A 19,999-nucleotide genomic window follows, 5' to 3' on the forward strand; every position below is an offset into this window, starting at 1 on the left:
ATGTTACCTCATTTTAGATATTTAAACTAGTGGATATTGTAACAAGATGCGCAGAAAAAAGCGCGTGAAGAAGATATCAAGATATTGTCGTCTTGCCAGGCGATTTATACTTAATGTATTAAAGGTTAGTGATATAATCACTTGCTATAATAAATGCACAACGTTAATGTGTGATCGCTTTATTTTGTTATACATTGCATATTTACATCTCAAATTGATAAGCTTGTTTTATTTGAACAATTAATTTTGTATTTAGTTAAATGTTATCTTATAAATATAAAATTTTAGAACTGCTTATTAAATGCTATTTTATTGTTGAAATTAAAATTGTGAAGGTATAATCGGAAATTCTTGTATGGGTGTTTCGAACAACCCACTTCGACAACAAAGACTACTGTTTACTACTCGCATAAATTATTATTTGTTGGCTACTATTATTCTGAAGGAAGAGCGAAATTGGATGTTCCACAACCAATTCATTTTTCAAAATTAATATAGTTCTTTTTATGATTTAATATAGTCACGTTTCAATTATTCTTTCTGAAAAATAGTTACGTACGTATCCAAGAAGTTCGCGAAACGGATAAAAACATGGAGTTATTGTTGTAAAAATACTTTATTGTTCAGTACAGTTTCAACCCCCCTCCTTTTTAAAAGCGTAAGAAAACCTAAAAGGAAACTGAATCCACCAAATAAAATAAATGTGAAAATATTATATTAATTGAATTTTTTTTTCTCGTGTAAATCGGTTCATTTTTCACGAATGTCTAGCATTTTCTTGTATTATATTATTTATTCTCAGAGCATGAGCTCGCTTCGGAGCTGAAAAACCGGGTCCACACCACTCTTGAGCCACCTGTTTTCATTTAGAATCTGGGTAATAGACAGTCAGCAGTCTGCAGTCTCTTCCATAGTAAACTGGTGCTAATAATAAACTAAGTTATTCGAATGTTTTTTTTTTGAAACTTAAAACTTTCTTTAAAATATTACTTACTGTGTTTAGTGAAATACCGAGAGATTCTTCCATATCTTTCTCGCTCAAGGTTTCTTCTTCCAATGCTATATCCTTTATTTTTGGTATGGTTTCTAAGGAAGAAAGATTTCTAGTCAGATTCAGAAGTATGATTTCTAGTGTTGCTGCAGTTTCTACATGTTCTTCACACAGATCGTCTTGAAAGCTTCACATCCGTCAAATGACTTATTAAAACAAGCCCCTTGCGTTTTCCATATCCTTTATATGTGTCTTTTTATTTTTAAAAATACTTGTAACAAACTTTCAGCAAATTCATTTGACAATCGGAATTGTAATTTTGGTTATGTTCTGATGAAATAGCGTCGAATATTTAATTTTATTATTCCGCGAGCTTTTTTAGACAACCTGCAACGTGCGTGTAATATATAAAATATAAAATTCAATTAATATAATATTTTCACATTTATTTTATTTGGTGGATTCAGTTTCCTTTTAGGTTTTCTTACGCTTTTAAAAAGGAGGGTGGTTAAAACTGTACAGAACAATAACATCTTTAATAGACACATCAAAACCAATAAAAATTTTCATCTCATTATCTTGGATTGTTGTCTGAGTATTTTCCTAATGAGCGTGATAAAAGATTGTCTATTTTGACCTTGAACGCGTATTGTGGATCGTCATGCTTTGGAGACATTGCTTATGAATCCAAACGACTTCTACTTAGTTTACTAGAGGTCAGTGTATTTCAGTATGTTTACTTGTTTTGAAAAAAATTTCTTGTTTGCGTCACATCTCTCGCCCAAAAGCCCGCTTGTCGCACACTTCTCCATGTCCCCTTCTCAACCGCTCTCACCTAAATTTACGTAACGTCCATCTCAGCCGAGTTTAGTTCGAACAAAGCGTCGCGACGGTGCGCGTCCCTCTCGTGCCATGATATTTTTAGTTTCGATACCAAATGTACTCGTCAGGACTGTCTTATAGTCGTTATCGGCCGATTTACGACGATGGCGACCGCTATTCCAGCCATTCGGGCAACAGAACATCCTCCGATTACTCGTGGTTGGGATCGGGGAATTATAGGCCGATGACGAAAAATTACCCCTCCATCGGGAGTGTGAAACCCGCTGAGCAACCGTCGAAAATGACAAGCAGTAGCGATACGTCCACTCGCAGACCTCGTTACACACGTTCCTCCACACACAGCGTCACCCAGTTACTAACGGATTCATGCTCGAGCTTGTTGCAAAAGATCACCACCAAAGTTCGAGGACCATCGGCAACAGTTGAACGGCAACTACCACCGAGTCTCTCTAGCAGTAATTTACATCATCCCAATCCTCTGGCCACAAGTAAAAGCAGTACGGTAGTACCCAATTATGGTGCTTCGAAGAGCCGCACCGAGGGCACGGAAAAGTACCTGTCGGTATTGGACCGAATCTATGGCAGGAAAAAGGAATCAGATCGCAAGGGAGAATCTTCGATTGGTCGTAGCCTATCCAAGAGCAGTACGACGGCTAATGTTTTTCAGTTAAGCGAAAAAGCTTATCCTTATGTGAATAACAACAGTGTAGTGACGCGTGAAAAAACCCCTTACCGTAACGAACATAAAGTCCACCCGACTATCTACAAGGAGCCATCTTACGCATACCTGGATCGGGATTCGACTTATCGTTCCCGACACCGATCCAATCACTCCGAGCTTAGACCGAGACGATCATCGAAATCCCATCGGGTAGGCAAAAGCGAGTACAATGATCGCAAGTCCACGTCCAACGCCTCTGGCACAACGAATCTCAAACTGAGCGCAGTTGAGATCCCCATCAACAATGACGCCGACTTGACTCCTCAGAAAACCATCCCCGTATCGAACTCGACAACGGTCGAGGAAGACGAGGAAGTGACCCCGACTCCGGCCGTGCCCGATCCCATTGCGGAAAGGGAAGCGAAAAGAAAAGAGATTCAGAGTTTGATAATGAAATATTCGGCATTGGACGAGGCTTACAATAAGGCAAGCAATGAGACGGCGGCGACATCGACCGCCGCCTCCGCTGCGGCCGCGGAAAGTACCAGCGTGGCGGCGGTCATCGCGAAGAAATATTATCCAGAAACCACGAGGTTAGCGGCTGTAAGTACGGCTGACAGGATCCCATCATTCGATCAAAATAAGGTTATGCGTGATCTGTTCACTAACAAATCCGTTGGGAGTGCCGCTTGTTCACTGGGAAATATTCACTAGCTTGTTCAATAGGAAATTGTTTTTTGTTTTAACAGCGTGACGCTAAAACCGTATCGTTTAAAGTCGCATCGTCTATGTAAGTCGTACGTTTATACGTAAATTTGTGATTATGACGCGATGTTGATGTGCGCAACAAATGCTTGGTGCAAGCAAAACACACATTCGAGCACATGGACAAATCGTTATATCTCTATTATGACGAGCATCGTGATTGATGACGAAATTGTTCATTGAAGCCGAAGACTGGTTGGAATACAATTTACGTCTCCATGCCTTTTTTCTTATAACATTCACACATTCCATGGATATATTAAAATCAAATATACTTTGATACTGATAACCGTTCTAGTTATTTTGACATTTTGATTTCGATCACACTGCACTTTATTAAAATTTCCTTTTATACTCGGAACTGTATCATCTACTTCTATTCACCAAAAAAGCTAATACTTTTTATTATGATACACTGCTAGAAATGAGTGGTATCAACATTTTTGTAGCGAGATTAATTTTCTTGAAAAATACTACATCTTAATTGTTGAATAAAACAATTACATGAAATAACATTAAAAGTGTGAAGAACATTTTGACATAATCAATTATTTATTAATTTATTTATCCCTCTACTTTTAAAGCTTTATTTTTTCTTATATTATACATACACTTTTTGTCAAAAATCAAATTTCATGTTGATACCATTGACTCAAAATTTACATTCTGACAATATCATGCCACAAATATTTAAATTGTAATTTATTTTTATTAGCTGAATTAAAATTTTGCTTTATGGACTTATCTTATTCTACAGTGTTAATACACTGCCCAATATATAAGACATATCATGCTCTGATTTCCTTTATTGTTTATATTTGTACCATTTGAATGAATTTGAAACAGTACACGTTCTGTTATTTTTAGGTCAAGAGTGCTAATTTGTGTGCTATAAAGATTTGTTATTATTTAAAATTTAATTATTTAAACAACCATTTACCGATATCATATTATAAAATGTAACATAATGTTACTACATCTGTTTATTTAATATCAAATGTAAAGTAACACATTGGCTGAAAAGTCCCGGACATAACAACGAAATGCGTTTTTTTTTCAAAATTTACTTTATTCATCAACGTAATCTCCATCAAAAGCCACACGATCATTCCAGCGCGGTTCTAATATTTCAATACCACTTTTGTAGAACGATTTATCTTTTGCCTCAAAATAGGCCTGTTACTAGTTACTGTCCACTCAGTTTTGATCCAGTCCATATCGTTTTGATTCTGGAGTGAAGTGATGGATCCATGTTTTCCCCATTGTCACATATCGATGCACAAATTCCGTTTTGTTACGTTTAAACATGGCCAAACACTGCTCAGAATCATCAACACATTCTTGTTTTTGGTCAACAGTGAGCAAACGCAGCACCCAGAGCTTTCTCATAGTCAAATGCTCATGCAATATAAAACCAACACATTCTTTTAATTTCCTTACAATATTAGCTAACTCAACTTCACTTTTCGATCATTCACAACGATTTTATGGATTTTTTAATGTTTTCTGGTGTTACCACCGTATTTGGCCACCCACTGTGTTCTGCATCATCCATGTCTCTGCGACCACGTTTGAGGAGCGGAGGAACACTTTTCAAGCCATTGCTTCGCTTGAACAGTATTTTCTGCCATCAAGAGGCAGTGTAAAATTAAAACACGAAATTGTTTTTGATCCATTGTTTTAAAAATAACAAAAGTAGTATCACTCTTAACGTAATTACTCACAAATTTATGAGAAAAATATTATGAAATTTTAACAGTTCTTTTTGAAAGTTAATACTAACTGAAAAAGCGGTTAATGGAATTAAACTAGCGCTATCTATGTGTTAGGACCGGTACTTTTCAGCCCATGTGTTATGTTAAATAACAGTACTGGTTACTCTCAATTACACCAGAACCAAATTAAAACAATAATTTAATAATTCAGAAACTAAAAAAGTACTAACCACATTTTTTAAGACATTTGTATTTCATCTCTATATTGATCAAAACATCATAGTTTCTACTAATAAATGAAACGATGATGATGCACCTTTGTTCACGGTTGTACAAAAACATTTCAATTTTTCGATTTTATATAGTGATGTTTACGATCGTTTTTATGGTGATGATACAAGGAAATGTGTATCATGATTTCGTATGGTACAGGACATTTTTCTTGTCAATTTGTTGTATGGCACAAATTTAACCGAAGTGGTACTTATTATTAAAATGTTATTGTCATCTCTTATGACATGCCTTACGGCCATTGTTAAATATTTATTTTGATTCTACATAGAAATGAACTCTTAAACTTTTTTAATATATGTTCTCGAGTAATTTTGGAAACTTCTATACTTTCATTTTATTATGATTGCTGTCATTTTATAGGAGACTATGTGTTAATTAAACCAATAAAATATAGAAATATAGATATTCTCGGGAAAGCTATTGTAATTTATATGTGATCTGATTTGAACCAATAACAATAGTTGCAAAATTAGTTTTTGCAGGAAGTTATAGTCTTTTTTGAACTTAACACAAAGTTTCTTGCGTTTGTGCACAGTATTTTTGTCAATATCCAATTTCACTTCTGCATCATCTATTACTCATTGATCCTGGATTTATTGCATGGTATCCACATTTTTCGGAATCTATTTCGTTTGTTTTTTTTTTTTAATTAGAATGCATTTATATTTCACTGCAGAGGGCTGCGTAATCAAATCAAATGGCATCGATGAGCCTTTAATATATCTATATATGTATGTATATTTTTATATGTCTATAAATTTATTCAGGCGATCATATAGCATGGTCCCGTTGGAGTAAACCTTTATGTAGTATCAAAATAATTACTTCTAGTTCCAGTTCCAGTAGCATTTCGTGGTTGTCAGGAAAAGCAAACTTTCTAAAAATTATGTTTTGTTTGCTCGTTATTCCATATCTTCACAGTCGAGAAAAATTGACACTTCAATAAGTCATGCTGATCTAAGGCTAATAACAGAGCGTTTGCAGAAATATCCAATATGGTGTATCATAAATTATATCATCTATTTCAAATTAACTGAACTTAATTTACAGTCACATAAAAACCATATTTAGCAGAAACGGCTTGTTATCTTGATTAATGTGAAATTTTAAAATTCCTTTTTTGTCATAAATACAATTAATTAGATTAACATTATAATTGTATGGATAGATATGGTATTAATTTATTATCGAATTAATATTACCAGTTTAAGAAACTTTTTGGAACTTCCATGTAGCTGTATTATTGTTTGGAATCATTCACATCCTGTTTATTACTGTACGTATAAATAGAAATTGAGAATTCTTTAAATCAGTCCAATGATGTCAGGTTCAGATATCCAAAAGTGATTGTGGTAATTTTTGATCGAATGGTTATGAGCGCCGTTCCACTTTCAGAACCAATAATATACCCAAAACAATTACGCGATACACAAAAAAACATTTAATACGTTTACAAAAAGTTTTCGCGTGCCATATGGTCCATAACTTCATTTTTTCCACGCTTTTCCGAATTGCAAACTTGTTGCGAACTTAAAAATAATCTTAAACGCGGCAAACGGTTGATTTCATGCCAAAATCCGTATCGGTATCATTCTATTTTCGTTGAATGGATTTCAAGATCTAAACAGCGGCAATCGGACAGGGTTAGATGTGGAAATTGGTGCCGAAGTAGTCGTTTTGTCGGATCCATTTAGCACCCCACGGAAATATTTGGGTTAACCTCAATACTGGCCTTGCTATCCTGACAGATTGGGTTGACCAGGTCATAGCGCACTTGTTTTTTTCTCATCTTGAGAGTTTTTCATCGACGTTTCAAAAATTACGCTGACCGTTGTGTTATTTTTAAGATCAGGTTAAAAATACGACACAACTCAACCTTTAGGAATCAACGCACTTTTATGAACATTAAAGCGTTTCAGTAGAATTGTGTATACTTTTTACTTCATTTGTACAATAAATTTGCATCTCACGCCTATTTTGGAAAAGGTTCTTTTTCTAATTCTAATAAAGTCCATTAATACACAACTTTTATAATTATATTATTTTTACTACTGTAAACATTTTTTTTTCACTAAACTTACTAGACAAAATACATTTCCAGTCTATCAAATAATAATAAAGTTCAATGCAACAACGACATTAAATTAGAACAAATTATGAAATTCAAATTAGATATAAAAATTACATCGGAGAATCGTAAATTAATTTTTCTAGAGAAAATATTGAAGGTATCAAATTTCGCTGAAAATCACAGTTCAACTACGACTGTATAATTATATAAAATGAATTTATAAAACTTTAAATCATAAGATAGGAAGATTATGTAGATATATACTGTCTTTGTATCATTTCTTTTCGATTCTATTTTGAATCATTTTTATTAATAGATCACCTATTTTTGAGTTTCACGTTAACTTATTCATTTATTATTCTTTAATTTGGGTTATAAAAAATATTTGTAATTTCAATTTTGATATATTCCCATGTGAATAGCATTATTAAAAATACTCGAACATTAACAACCAATTCTATTAGCTTTTGCTTTAGTAACCGCTCTTAAACAATACTAACCAATATCTTGCTTAACTTGATATGTTTTTTTTTATAGTAAAACATCAAGAAAGATATCCAGTATATAGAATATTAAACAGGGAATTTTCATTTTGATACTTTATTTTGAGGAATCTTGTATATAATATACCAACTTTAAATATCGTTTCATCTAGCAAAATTAAATATTATATTCTTGATGTTTTATAATAGTTCTATATTAAAGTCTGTGCTTTTCATAAAATATTAATTAAACATTTAAAAAGTACCCATTAAGATTTCTCAGTATGTCATGTGAAACAACATATATAGCTCAGAAATAGTGATGCTATTTTGAACGTACTCCAATAATACTTCATCGAACTGAATCAGTGCGTTAAAATAATTTAATTATCGAATTTTCTTTTCTGTGCTTAATTTAGACCTTAGTTAATTTGCAAAATAACGATATATAATATTTCTGATGCCATATATGCTCCATATAATTGCATCAATTTTGTGTGAAGAAAACGATTGTTGATTTGGCAATCCGTTTGCCTCTGTCTTTGCTTGTCGGGCCACTATCAACCTTGCGTACGCTGTTGCCACTTTGACGCTGACCATGAAACGCCATTCTGGCTGGGCATGCCGACCACCCGTCTGCGCCGAATGTGATTGGATGACGTTGCTAACCCCCGACCACTGCCCATTGACCACGATGATGATGATGATATCAATGATGACAATGATGATGATGATGTTGATGACGGGGTGACAAAACAGAGTTCTCGAGCGCCATCTGTGGAAGATGACGAAGAAGGCCACCTTATATACCGATCAGGGGACATTCTTCAAGATCGATGTGTGTGAATACCTTGATATAATTACAAAAACATCTTCTGGAAATTCGATGGATACATTTTGTACCGATAAGTTCAACTAACTATAATTGTCATATCAACCATTTTCGTTAATAAATAAAACAAATAATCCTGTTATACCTCAAGTCAAATGTAAGTAAAACTTGAGGTTACTATTGGATGGGCTGATATCCCACTATTTAAACTAAAAACAATTTTTAATATTACCAAATGTGGTGTACGTCATACAAATAAATGTTTTTATTGCTAGTTGGACGCGGAACAAGATTAAATAAGAATTAATAAGCGCCATCGAATTTTGAGAAGAAATTTAGAGTAAATGTCCTAAAAGAAATTCAGTATTGACATCTCTGTCTTATACACAGGATATATGATAGGTTTTGTATCAGTTTTTTTAATTAAAGAAAAACATTTTGAAACAGCAAAATTTTTGATCGGGTGAAGCTATTTGTAGGTTCGTACAAGTAGTTCTCACCTTATTGGTTCGATATTTAGATTATTATTATAATTACTCTGCATGAACAATTTTTGTTGCAATAGTGCTGTCAAAAAGTCAGAACCCTAGTTTGGTTATAACATTTTAATAGTATTTAATTTCTAATATTTTTTTATTCGAGTTCCTACTTAATACTGATATGCACCACTTCGAGTATTGCTCTCATATATATATATATATATATATATATATATATATATATATATATATATATATATATATATATATATATATATATATATATTTACAATAACTATAAAGTGGAATATATCAAACAGATTATGTGGTACTGTTCGTCACTGTATCACAACTATCATACTATAACTAAACTATCAAACTAAGGTGACTGACTTCTGAAAATATTTTATTCATATGATATTATTGTTAAATTTCAGATAAAATACTTGGTACACTCGGTGAAGGAACTTTTGGAAAAGTGGTCAAAATTAAAGATTTGGAGATGTAAGTCTACCTATCTATATATTAGTTAAATGAAAATAAAATTTGGACATTATTTCTAAACCTTTTTAATTAATATTTGTTTTTTATTAGCTCTTTGAGTGTATGTTTAAAAACTATTTTTTAGGGATCATTCCATGGCATTAAAGATCATAAAAAATGTCGAAAAATACAGAGAAGCAGCTAAACTGGAAATAAATGTTTTAGAGAAATTGTATGATAAAGATCCAGATAGTATACAGTATGTATTGTATATTAACAAAATTGATTTATAACTGATACTACAATTGATTTTCAGCTTATGCGTAAAGATGCTAGACTGGTTTGATTATCATGGTCATATGTGCATTGCTTTTGAAATGTTAGGTCTTAGCGTTTTTGATTTTTTGGTAAGTATTTTAGTATTTCATTTAACGATGTTAGTAAAATGAAATTCGATATTTACAGAAAGACAACAACTATCAACCATATCCATTGGATCAAGTAAGACACATCAGTTACCAGTTGTGCTATTCCGTAAAATTCCTACACGACAACAAACTGACACACACTGATTTAAAGCCTGAAAATATATTATTTGTTGACTCCGCATATGAGTTAGTTTATAATGCTAATAAGGTAAAGTATAAGTATCATTTAAAAGTATTCAAAAAAGTCATACAGTCATACAGTGATTTAAATCATAATTATATAGAAAAATATATTCAGATTAAAATTTCAATTTATCTTTCTAGTTTTTCATCATTAATGGCCATAAGAATAGTATGCTGTGTAATAATATTAAATGATTATAAAATGTTGTTCCCATGGAGTGAAACTTCTGAGGTCTAAGAACTACATGTACCATTTTAGAATGTTTAATCAAAAAACTATTTACTTGTAGTTCTTCAAATATTCAAGTTGTCATAATGAGAGAACTATAAACAAAATTAAGCAATTTTATAAAGACTAACTGTAATTTTTAATTTTTGTGCAAACGCTTTTTATTAAAAAATGGTGTCCTCATAAGCATAGATTCTTAAATTTAGATCAATTAAATTCTTGTTTGTAATATTTAGCCACGAGACTAATCTTTAGGCGCTAATACCAACTGTTCCTATCTCAACTTGATAAAGATCTCTCGGGCGTTATTTCCTTTAGTATATAGATTGTTTTGTTTGAGCTTCGAATTGGAAATCATGAAACTTCATGTAAATAAAATTTAGTTTCTCGTGATTCTAAAGTAAGAAAAATCATACTGTTTACGGCTTTGTCATGAATATAATTATAGAAATGCGATGTTAAATCATGCCGAAAATTATCTAGATTATATTTCCCGGCTAATTGTTTATTTACTTTTTATTATTAATTGTCTATTTTGTTTTAGCGTCGGGAAGTTAAAAGAGTTAAAAGAACTGACGTCAGGTTAATTGATTTCGGCAGTGCTACTTTTGATCATGAACATCACAGTACCATTGTTTCAACTAGACATTATAGGGCACCAGAGGTTATTTTAGGTAAGTTGGTTCCTAATACCAATATTATTTTAACAATGTTGCAAATTGTAAATACAAGTTCATTTTAAAACTTTTAGAACTGGGTTGGGCTCAACCATGTGATGTCTGGTCTATAGGCTGTATACTATTTGAACTATATCTTGGTATAACATTATTTCAAACACATGATAATAGAGAACATTTAGCCATGATGCAACGCATATTAGGAGAAATACCTGGAAGGTAAATAAACTGTTACTTCCTCAAATAAATTATATTAATATTTGTTTGAGTATCCATTTATCACATTTTTTCCAGAATGGCAAGAAAAACAAAAACCAAATATTTTTATAAAGGAAAATTAGACTGGGATGAAAAAAGTTCTGCTGGTCGATATGTTCGTGATAATTGCAAACCATTATCGGTAAGTGCTTATAAAAATAATGTTTCGTATTTTCATTTGGCTGTATTATTTTTCATATAATAATTAGCTTAGTATAATGAGAGGATATAGTTTGGAAAATTGAGTCTAGATTGAGATTTGATTGATTTGTTGTCAATTTAAAATCCATACACAATCTAGCGCTATGTTACACTAACTAATGGATTTTATATAGTTCTTAATGTAAAATAATAAAATTAACTTGTGACTATGTCATGTAAAATAAGTATTCTAAAATTATTGTTTTTATAAACTATTGGATCTTTTTTTAAGATACGAAAATATGTAGTAAGTTAAATTCTTCTTTCTGGATCTTCTAGTTGTATTTATAGCATAGTTTGAAGCTGCCACCCTTAAGTCGACTAGTTAAATATCTCACCATTAAAAATTCGGAAGTTTCCTGTCGAAATTACTTCTGCATCTGAGAATCTATTCTGTTAACAAAGGCAATCGTATATTTTTCAATATTTTATTGGGTGTGAAAGCTTGGCATTAAGTGCCATTACGAAGTATTTCTACCCTTGTTATTATTAAACATTTATCATTAGTAAATATTTTTGTTTTTAAAGCTAATATAGGTAGATTTTATGTAACTAGATGTCCAATCGCCGTAATTCGTTGTCTTTAATAATGTTATTAAACTACTTCAATTAATTTTTAGTTTTTAGTAATTTTTAACATGAAAGAATTAAGATCATTAAAAATATACACTAAGTAAAACTTATAAAAATGATATGTAGATATGTACAAGAGACATTGTCTAATCTTGTCAGCAGCTTAATTTAGATTGTCACCTTATTGAAAACCTAAAAATTTTGAATACAAAGACTTATTGGATGAAATCCCTACTCAAAGTGTCATTCATTTCAAACAACTTTTCGAAGCCATATCAACATCGCTATCTACCATAAAGTCTTACTGTGCATATGGTGGAATCAACAAGGTATAATGCATTTTGAACTGCTACTAAATCAAATGCAACTGTCACTGCAGATATCTACCGACGTAATTTGAACAAATTGAACGACATAATTTGCATAAAGTATAATAATATCAAGTATAACATATAGAGTTGTTTTCTTGCATAACAAGACTCAGCCACCTTTGCAATAGTTGCTAAGAATACACTATTGCAGTAGAGTAACAGGAAGTGAATTCACCAAACATAGTAGCATCTTATTACAACTTGTTCAGATCAATTTGCGAATAAATGCTTTTTTAATATAAAAAAATTATCTGAATATATGCGAGCACCTGATAGCAACTCCATTTAGGATAATATATATTATCAATTAACTATTTAGAAAGAATGTAATGCATAAATAAAATTGTAAACAAGCTTAAAAAAATATTATAAAAAAACATATAATACAAACTGAAAATTCTGAAAAAAGTCTCTTAATGAATTGATTGTAGCTTTACTATACTTTTATCCCCCAAAAAACAAACAATATACATAAAAAAAAATTTTCTTAACTTATTTATAACTTTTATTTTTCAGCGATATCAGCAGTCTGACCAATCAGATCACAAATATTTATTTGACTTGATCTTCAAAATGTTGGAATATGAACCATCAGAAAGAATAACTCTTAAAGAGGCCATGAACCATCCCTTCTTCGATAAAATACCCGCCTATCAGCGTCTAGGTGATCATGGAGGAAGCGGCGATGCGCACAGAGACAGGAGCCATTCATTGTCTCGATGAATAGAATAATTTATTTACTACAATCATTTGATTTGAAATTTATTACAGACTTAAAAATTTAAGTCTTCACTTGTAACTAGCTATCACTAGTTTATATTTTATGTTCTATTAAAATTCGAAATTATAATTATATAAAAACAAATGTTTGTTTGCATCTTCTAGTTGAGTTTTACAATTAAAATCTATTTTTGTATTTACCCCATACTAGTAAAACACTTATTCTTTCTCTTCATAACAAATGTTAGTTTTTTTAATTTTAAGTAATTTAATAGACTTTGTTATCAAACACATAAGGTTATAAAGTGTGACGTCTTGAACAATTAGTCAAAATTCCCTAAAGTATTTTATAATCTAAGTTATTTTATTTGTTCTATAACTGGAATTTGGTGGTTTAATATTTAAGCAAATAAGTGTAGAACATTTGTTTGAAATTGTAAAAATACAATTCCGTCTCACGTTTCTGATTGATCTTATTCTACTTAGGAGCGTTTGATGTTCTTTACAGCTTAATTTATAAATTTCATGTAGATTTTAAACATTTAAGAAAATATATTTTATCAATATTCTGAACCATATGTAAATAACTGCGTAAATCAATAAAGTATAATTTTTATGTCCTTGTTAAATTTTCATACAAATCAAAATTTATTTTTCATTATTCTGCACAAGTTATCTTTTATTTTATATCTTTACACCTCGTCTTGATTACACTCCTTATATGAAGCTTTAACTGCACTCTTCCAACTGTAGACTAAATTTATTTACTAGTGACTTAAGTAGCTTATCGTGTAATAACAACCTAACTGGGAGGACGTGGTTACTCACCAGAACGTGAAATTGAATATTAATTTGTTAAAAACATAACTTTAGAGAAAAAATTGACCTTGAAATGTGAATCCACAAAACTGTAAGAATACTCAAAGTCAAGGGTGTTGACATTAATTTGTTAATATATAATTTAATTTGCTGATAGAAAAAATTTGTGAAACTTGAGAAAGAAAACTGAGTTCTTGCAGCATATGAACGTGCAAAAGGAAAAACAGAGTACGACATGAGAAAACATCCTACAATATTCTGTACTACATCTGTAACCACCCCTTTCTACAACTACACAAATTTTATGTAAATTTACTATGTTTTTATAAAAGTCAAAATGTTTGCTTTATTAATGTTTAGTTAATTTGTTACTCTGCTTTAAAGCCACAAAGTACCTATAAAACATGATGTCAAAAATATTTAAAAATGAAATTTAGTAACGAGAGACAGAACTTTGTGGTCATAAAAATTATTCCAAGTGCTGTTTTGTAACTCTTAGTCTCTCGTCAAGTAAATCACAAAAAGTACAACAAAAGCTACATAACACAAAAAACGAGAATAACACGAGTCGCTGTTTAAAAAAGTGAAGAGCATCTGCTCATCACCAGTATACTGGCGATTAAATTAATCTACTTTAAACAACAGAACCAGGTTAAATTGTTTCCATTTTAAAACATCCCATTATAAAGAAATCCAACCTGATCAGTAACAATTAGAAAAGAAACAACATGTTTTATTTACAGTTTATTTGGGTCATATAATTATTAAAAAAAAACCTAAAAAATTACAGAGGGGTACCCCCATCACCTGATGGCATTGATCTGATAATATCAGAATCGCCAGGATCCGTGATGGACATGGCACAGACCCTAAAGTATTTGCCACAGGCTGTACCCAATTCTACATTATTTCCTGTGTAGTGGTGAACACCTGTTTTTGCTAACATGGCATAATACTCAATTTCAGACTTTCTTAAAGATGGTGTATTGTTTGCAATAATTATGAGTTTTGCCTTTCCTTGTCTTAAAGTCTGCAAAGCAAAAAAAAAAAACAGAGATACACATACATTAAGAAAGATGAGTTAATGTAGAAAATTATACTACATATAATTTAGCAAATTCATGATTAACAATAAAATTATAAGAAAAAAACTATCTATAAAGTACCTTAAGTGTTTGTTTGTATCCCAAACAATATTTCCCCGATTTCATTACCAAAGCCAAGCGACTGTTAATGCTCTCAATAGCTTTCTTTTGCTTCTTGGTAGCGGCCATATCTCTGAAAACAATTGTTAGGTTAACGAAATTTTGAGAATAGAAAAAAAAGACAATATAATATGTACATTAACACACATTAGGACAATACACAATATCTGATATGCAATATTACACATACAAAATAAAAACCTTAATAAATACCTTGCAAAATAGCTCACACGTGCAAAGCCTAGAAATACAAGTTCAAAAAGAACCCTGACAGTCTAAATGACAGTATTGTAACTAGTAGCGTTGGGAAGTATCGACTGAAAACAGTCGATAGTCCAAAACAGTCAATAGAGTCAATAATCAAAAAACTAGCGACTAAAAATAGTAATTATTGAGTCAAACGTAAGGTCCAATTGTTTTCTTCATTTCGTAATGTCAGACGAAGATATATGAACCTTTTCCTGTATAAATTGTGAGAGAGGAAAGGACGATGACTTGGATAATGGCTTGGACTAGTTAATTTTATATGTTTTTATATTTTCCAACGGTAGTATGAGAGAGACAGAGAAGTACATATACCTTCACGTAGTAACTTTAAAAAAAGAAAAGGAAAAAAATACTGAATATTTTTAACATGCAATTAATAATTTCATTTTAAATGAAGTAGAATTACTTTTATTTTTTTGAATATAGTAATTACTATTTTACTCGCTCGTTTTTTGACTATCGACAGATATGACTGTTTTGCAACTATCGATGGTTTCGAATATTTTCAGTTAATAATTCCCAACGCTACTTTCTACCTTATTACATTAACAATCTTGAAAAATATCATTCCAAAATACTGCTATATTAATATACAATATATTGTTATTTACATGCTAACTACCAAAAAAAATTTTAAACTATACATAATACTAGTGTTGGGAACTATCGACTGAAAACGAATATATAGTAATTGACTATATTGACTTTATTTTGTTATTAATTGTTTCAGTCGCTATTTTCGATCCGACTGATTTTGATACTATTTATTAGCGTTGGGAGCTATCGACTGAAAGCAGTCGATAGTCGCAAAGTAGTCGATAGTCAAAAAAATAGCGATTGAAAATAGTAATTACTATTTTCAGTCAAATGCATGGTTCGACTGTTTTTTTCCATTCGTCATGTCAGACGAAGATATAAGTATAAAATGTATGTAAATGGTATAAAATGGGAGATAAGAAAGGACGGAGAGAAATGCTTGGACCAGTTAATTTTAAATGTCTTTATATTCTCCAATGGTAGTATAAGGGACAAGAGAAGACAAGGATAAGTATAAGGGAAGTTGTATAAGTAGACAGAGATGTATACATATTCATTCACGAGATAACTTTAAAAAAAAGGAAAAAAAAACTAATTTCTATTATCATATAATAAATATAATTTTAAAGGAAGTAGGATTACTTTTATACTGAATGTTCTGTGGATGTGTAAAAAGGAATGGAATAATAACACCACAAATGTTTTGTCCTGCTTTAATATATTAATTGCTATTTTTAAATAACATAGTATAATAAATATAAATAGTATAACTTAAATAAAACCTAAAATCTAAAGATATTCAATAACCATAGCTACTAAATAAAATGTAAACGTATACCTAATCATTGAAAAATCCAATCCATGATTAAACTAAAAATGATCGTACAATAACTCAGACCTTTTTTAAATAAAAGTTTTATTTATTTTTGAACGGAAATATTTTTAAATTACTGTGAATATTATCATGTTAAACTTTTCTCCCATGACGCGATTTCTTCGATCGTTAATTATTTGCCCAGATTTTGAAAAAACTCGTTCCCAGGGGACAGATGTTACGGGTATAGAGAAATATTTTACGTGTAATTGATATAATTTCGGTAGTTTCATTTTATGGGGTTGCCAAAAATCCAATGGGTTTTCTAAACGCCTAATAAATGTAATCTCCAAATACTGCTAAATCTGTAAAGTTGGTGCAGTACTTGGAGTAATTACTTCTTTCATTCTAGCCATTTTTTATCAAAATATCTCCAGATGTCAAATACATTCTTGGTCAGTAGTTTTATCTTGAATTTCGAGTTATGGAACTATATTTGTATTTTTTGAAGTTAGAATGGAAGATACCTCTTTTGTGATAACTTTTTGTATCGCCTCAGCATTATTTGCCATTATTACCAAATCCCACTTTCTTAAATCTAGGATCTAAAAATGTGGATTTCCCGCATATCGTATTCATTTCAAAAATTGCCAGTCTTTTATTGATGACATCTATAGACGTTGAATTAGAGAATTTGTCATTTTTCCCCCATTCATTTGTTAAAATACTGGATATGATGGAATGTTCCAGTCCTCTTATTAACAGTATAATTAAAGATGTCCTTGGGATATCTTTCACGAGATAACTCGGTGGTCATTATTTCAATGGGCTTTAAAAGTTAAACAGATTCTGTTAAGATAGTTCATTCGTTAACAAATAAAAACTGTGGTGCTCTTCTTAATAGCCAACAAAACAAATTGTTGAACATTAAAGTAGAGTTTTCCTATCAGAAAACGGTTTTACGGTTAATATTTTTAAAAGAAATTTAACAACTGCTACTGTAAATTTTTTTTAATCGTTTCTATCTATCTATGTTTATATACTATCGTTTCATTCTACTGATTTTTAACGTTCTGGCTCTGTCGTCCTAGCCGCAACCTTGACAAAATTGTATCCAATTTATGCTTACATAGATTTATATGTATATATATAGTTTTATAATTTTTTTGGTAGTTTTCTTGTAAATAACAATATAGTGTATATTATCATTAATGTAATAGAGTAAAAAAATTAAAACTGTGCTTAATGAATAGTAAAGTACTTTTGACTTTTTTATGGCAATAATATATCGATTACTCTCCCATTTTTGTTAATAAATATTTCGGTTCAATAATAAATAAAGCATTTACTTTATTTAAAAAAGCTCTAGTAGTTCTTGTGCGATTTTTCATTGTCATAATTTTTTTTCTATGATTAGGTGTATGTTTAATTTTTATTTAGTATTTATGGTTATTGTACATCTTTAGTTTTTAGGTTTTGTTTAAGTTCTATTGTATTCTCTATATTTATTATAGTATATTATTTGAAAATGGCAAATAACAGATTAAAATATGATAAAACATTTGTCGGGTATTATTCCATTCCATAGAAAATTTCTATTCCTTTTTACAGGTCTCGCTTATACTACCGTTGGATAATATAAACATTTGTAAAGTTTACTACTTCAAGCAATTTTCTCCGTCCTTTCCCCTCTCAAAATTTATACAGGAATGGGTCATAGAAAAAAGAATGGGTTTGTACAGCTTCGTCTGATATTACAAATTTGTTAAAACCGTCAAATCGTGCATTTGACAGAAAATAGTAATTACTATTTGAATGTAATTTTTTGACTATTTTAGACGACTGTTTTAGTCGATAGTTCCCAACGCTATATATATCGATATTTCTTCTGCGTCCTTACTTCATGTAGCTCTTTTGTCGATGTTATAAAATGTTTTGATTCTCTCCTTTTTTCTACAAAACCTGAATATATTATATCGAGTAAGTAAATTAAAAATTAACACAATACCACAGCTTTTTATTATTACAGTTTTACTAAATGTTTTTCTTTGCCTTTAATAACCTATTAGAAGAAATCCTTGTAATGTTATAGGATATACGACATTTTTATAAATAAAACTATTTAACCTTTCATCGATCAAAATGAATGGAGAAAAGGGAGCTATTGAATTAGGGGACAAAAAATCATATGCAGGTATTCCAGAAGCCGAGTTTGTCGTAAGTATTATTTTTAATTAATAATTAATGTCATTCAATCATGACTAAAAAGGTTATATGACTACACATGGGCAATAAAATATGATTTAAAATACAATAACAGTTTATCATAGAGCTAGTATTGTACCATATTATAATTAAAATGTAATAAAACATTAATTTATAGGACGATGTGGATGCCTACATGGCAAGGGCAGAAAATAATGGAGATGCAGATGAAGTTTTAAAAAAGTTGGATAGCCAACATGCCAAATATAAATTTATGAAATATAATCTGATTTCAAAAAAGAAAAGACTGCAAAATCAGGTCCCTGAATTAAAAAGATCATTGACCATGATTGAAAAATTAGAAAATCAAAAGGATGAATTTGAAACTCAATTTTTGTTAAGTGATCAAGTTTTTGCTAAGGCAAAGATTCCACCTACAGAAACAGTTTGTCTCTGGCTTGGTGCTAATGTAATGTTAGAATATTCTTTAGAAGATGCTAAAAAGCTTCTTACACAAAATATTACAGCAGCTGAGAGAAATTTGGGTAATGTTGATCATGATTTAGATTTCTTAAGGTACTTATCTGTAATATAAGAAATTAGATATAAATTATCTATATAATATTTTAGAGATCAGTTTACAACAACTGAAGTCAATATGGCTAGAGTTTTCAATTGGAATGTCAAGAAACGACAGATGGAAAAAGCAGCAGCCAAATAATATATTATGATGATTAACAGTGCTTTTTAAATTAAATGAAAATGTTAAGAACTTTGAATCAATGTTTTGATTGAAACTAACAAATATTAGACTTTTTATTTCTAAATAAATCACTAATATCTTTAAACGTAGTGGTTGATATTTATTATTACTCCTTTGTCATGCAGTGAAAGAG

At 30.7% G+C, this 19,999-nt stretch overlaps 3 protein-coding genes across 4 annotated transcripts; 2 read left to right on the forward strand and 1 right to left on the reverse strand.

Moving 5' to 3' along the window:
• The first annotated feature begins 799 nt into the window (after positions 1 to 799).
• Positions 800 to 13,876, forward strand: LOC143190154 (uncharacterized). The gene is made up of 11 exons (XM_076394287.1): positions 800 to 1,391; positions 1,514 to 3,098; positions 8,582 to 8,660; positions 9,571 to 9,637; positions 9,762 to 9,875; positions 9,933 to 10,023; positions 10,082 to 10,252; positions 11,001 to 11,130; positions 11,208 to 11,352; positions 11,428 to 11,533; positions 13,053 to 13,876. The coding sequence occupies exons 2-11, from the start codon at positions 1,929 to 1,931 to the stop codon at positions 13,257 to 13,259; spliced, it is 2,280 nt and encodes a 759-aa protein (XP_076250402.1). The 5' UTR covers positions 800 to 1,391; positions 1,514 to 1,928; the 3' UTR covers positions 13,260 to 13,876.
• A 930-nt stretch (positions 13,877 to 14,806) lies between these two features.
• On the reverse strand, positions 14,807 to 15,635 carry RpL30 (Ribosomal protein L30). The gene is made up of 3 exons (XM_076394296.1): positions 15,494 to 15,635; positions 15,242 to 15,353; positions 14,807 to 15,105 (listed from the first exon to the last, which is right to left on the reverse strand). Exons 2-3 carry the CDS (start codon positions 15,347 to 15,349, stop codon positions 14,860 to 14,862), a joined length of 354 nt encoding a protein of 117 aa, XP_076250411.1. The 5' UTR covers positions 15,350 to 15,353; positions 15,494 to 15,635; the 3' UTR covers positions 14,807 to 14,859.
• Positions 15,636 to 18,737: 3,102 nt separating this feature from the next.
• LOC143190158 (prefoldin subunit 3) lies at positions 18,738 to 19,955 on the forward strand. Of its 2 annotated transcripts, none has more exons than XM_076394299.1 (4): positions 18,738 to 18,878; positions 18,968 to 19,115; positions 19,282 to 19,679; positions 19,734 to 19,955. In XM_076394299.1, the coding sequence occupies exons 2-4, from the start codon at positions 19,041 to 19,043 to the stop codon at positions 19,822 to 19,824; spliced, it is 564 nt and encodes a 187-aa protein (XP_076250414.1). In that variant the 5' UTR covers positions 18,738 to 18,878; positions 18,968 to 19,040; the 3' UTR covers positions 19,825 to 19,955. The 2 variants fall into 2 exon arrangements, with proteins under 2 accessions (XP_076250414.1, XP_076250413.1); XM_076394298.1 differs by having other exon boundaries at positions 18,743 to 18,878; positions 18,991 to 19,115.
• Positions 19,956 to 19,999: the final 44 nt, after the last annotated feature.

The sequence above is a fragment of the Rhynchophorus ferrugineus genome, unplaced genomic scaffold, assembly GCF_030347505.1.
Source record: "Rhynchophorus ferrugineus isolate W39M unplaced genomic scaffold, kcgeb_rfMv2 rfM2, whole genome shotgun sequence".
In the NCBI taxonomy this organism is placed as follows: Eukaryota; Metazoa; Arthropoda; class Insecta; order Coleoptera; family Curculionidae; genus Rhynchophorus; species Rhynchophorus ferrugineus.

Excerpts from the sequence above, each read along its gene's own strand:
- LOC143190158 (XM_076394299.1), top strand. The coding sequence starts at position 19,041 with ATGAATGGAGAAAAGGGAGCTATTGAATTAGGGGACAAAAAATCATAT. Across the intron at positions 19,116-19,281 it reads TTCCAGAAGCCGAGTTTGTC|GACGATGTGGATGCCTACAT; the intron begins GTAAGTATTATT and ends ATTAATTTATAG. Across the intron at positions 19,680-19,733 it reads CATGATTTAGATTTCTTAAG|AGATCAGTTTACAACAACTG; the intron begins GTACTTATCTGT and ends ATAATATTTTAG.
- RpL30 (XM_076394296.1), bottom strand. The coding sequence starts at position 15,349 with ATGGCCGCTACCAAGAAGCAAAAGAAAGCTATTGAGAGCATTAACAGT. Across the intron at positions 15,106-15,241 it reads GATACAAACAAACACTTAAG|ACTTTAAGACAAGGAAAGGC; the intron begins GTACTTTATAGA and ends TTTGCTTTGCAG.
- LOC143190154 (XM_076394287.1), top strand. The coding sequence starts at position 1,929 with ATGTACTCGTCAGGACTGTCTTATAGTCGTTATCGGCCGATTTACGAC. Across the intron at positions 11,353-11,427 it reads TTAGGAGAAATACCTGGAAG|AATGGCAAGAAAAACAAAAA; the intron begins GTAAATAAACTG and ends CATTTTTTCCAG. Across the intron at positions 11,534-13,052 it reads ATAATTGCAAACCATTATCG|CGATATCAGCAGTCTGACCA; the intron begins GTAAGTGCTTAT and ends TTTATTTTTCAG.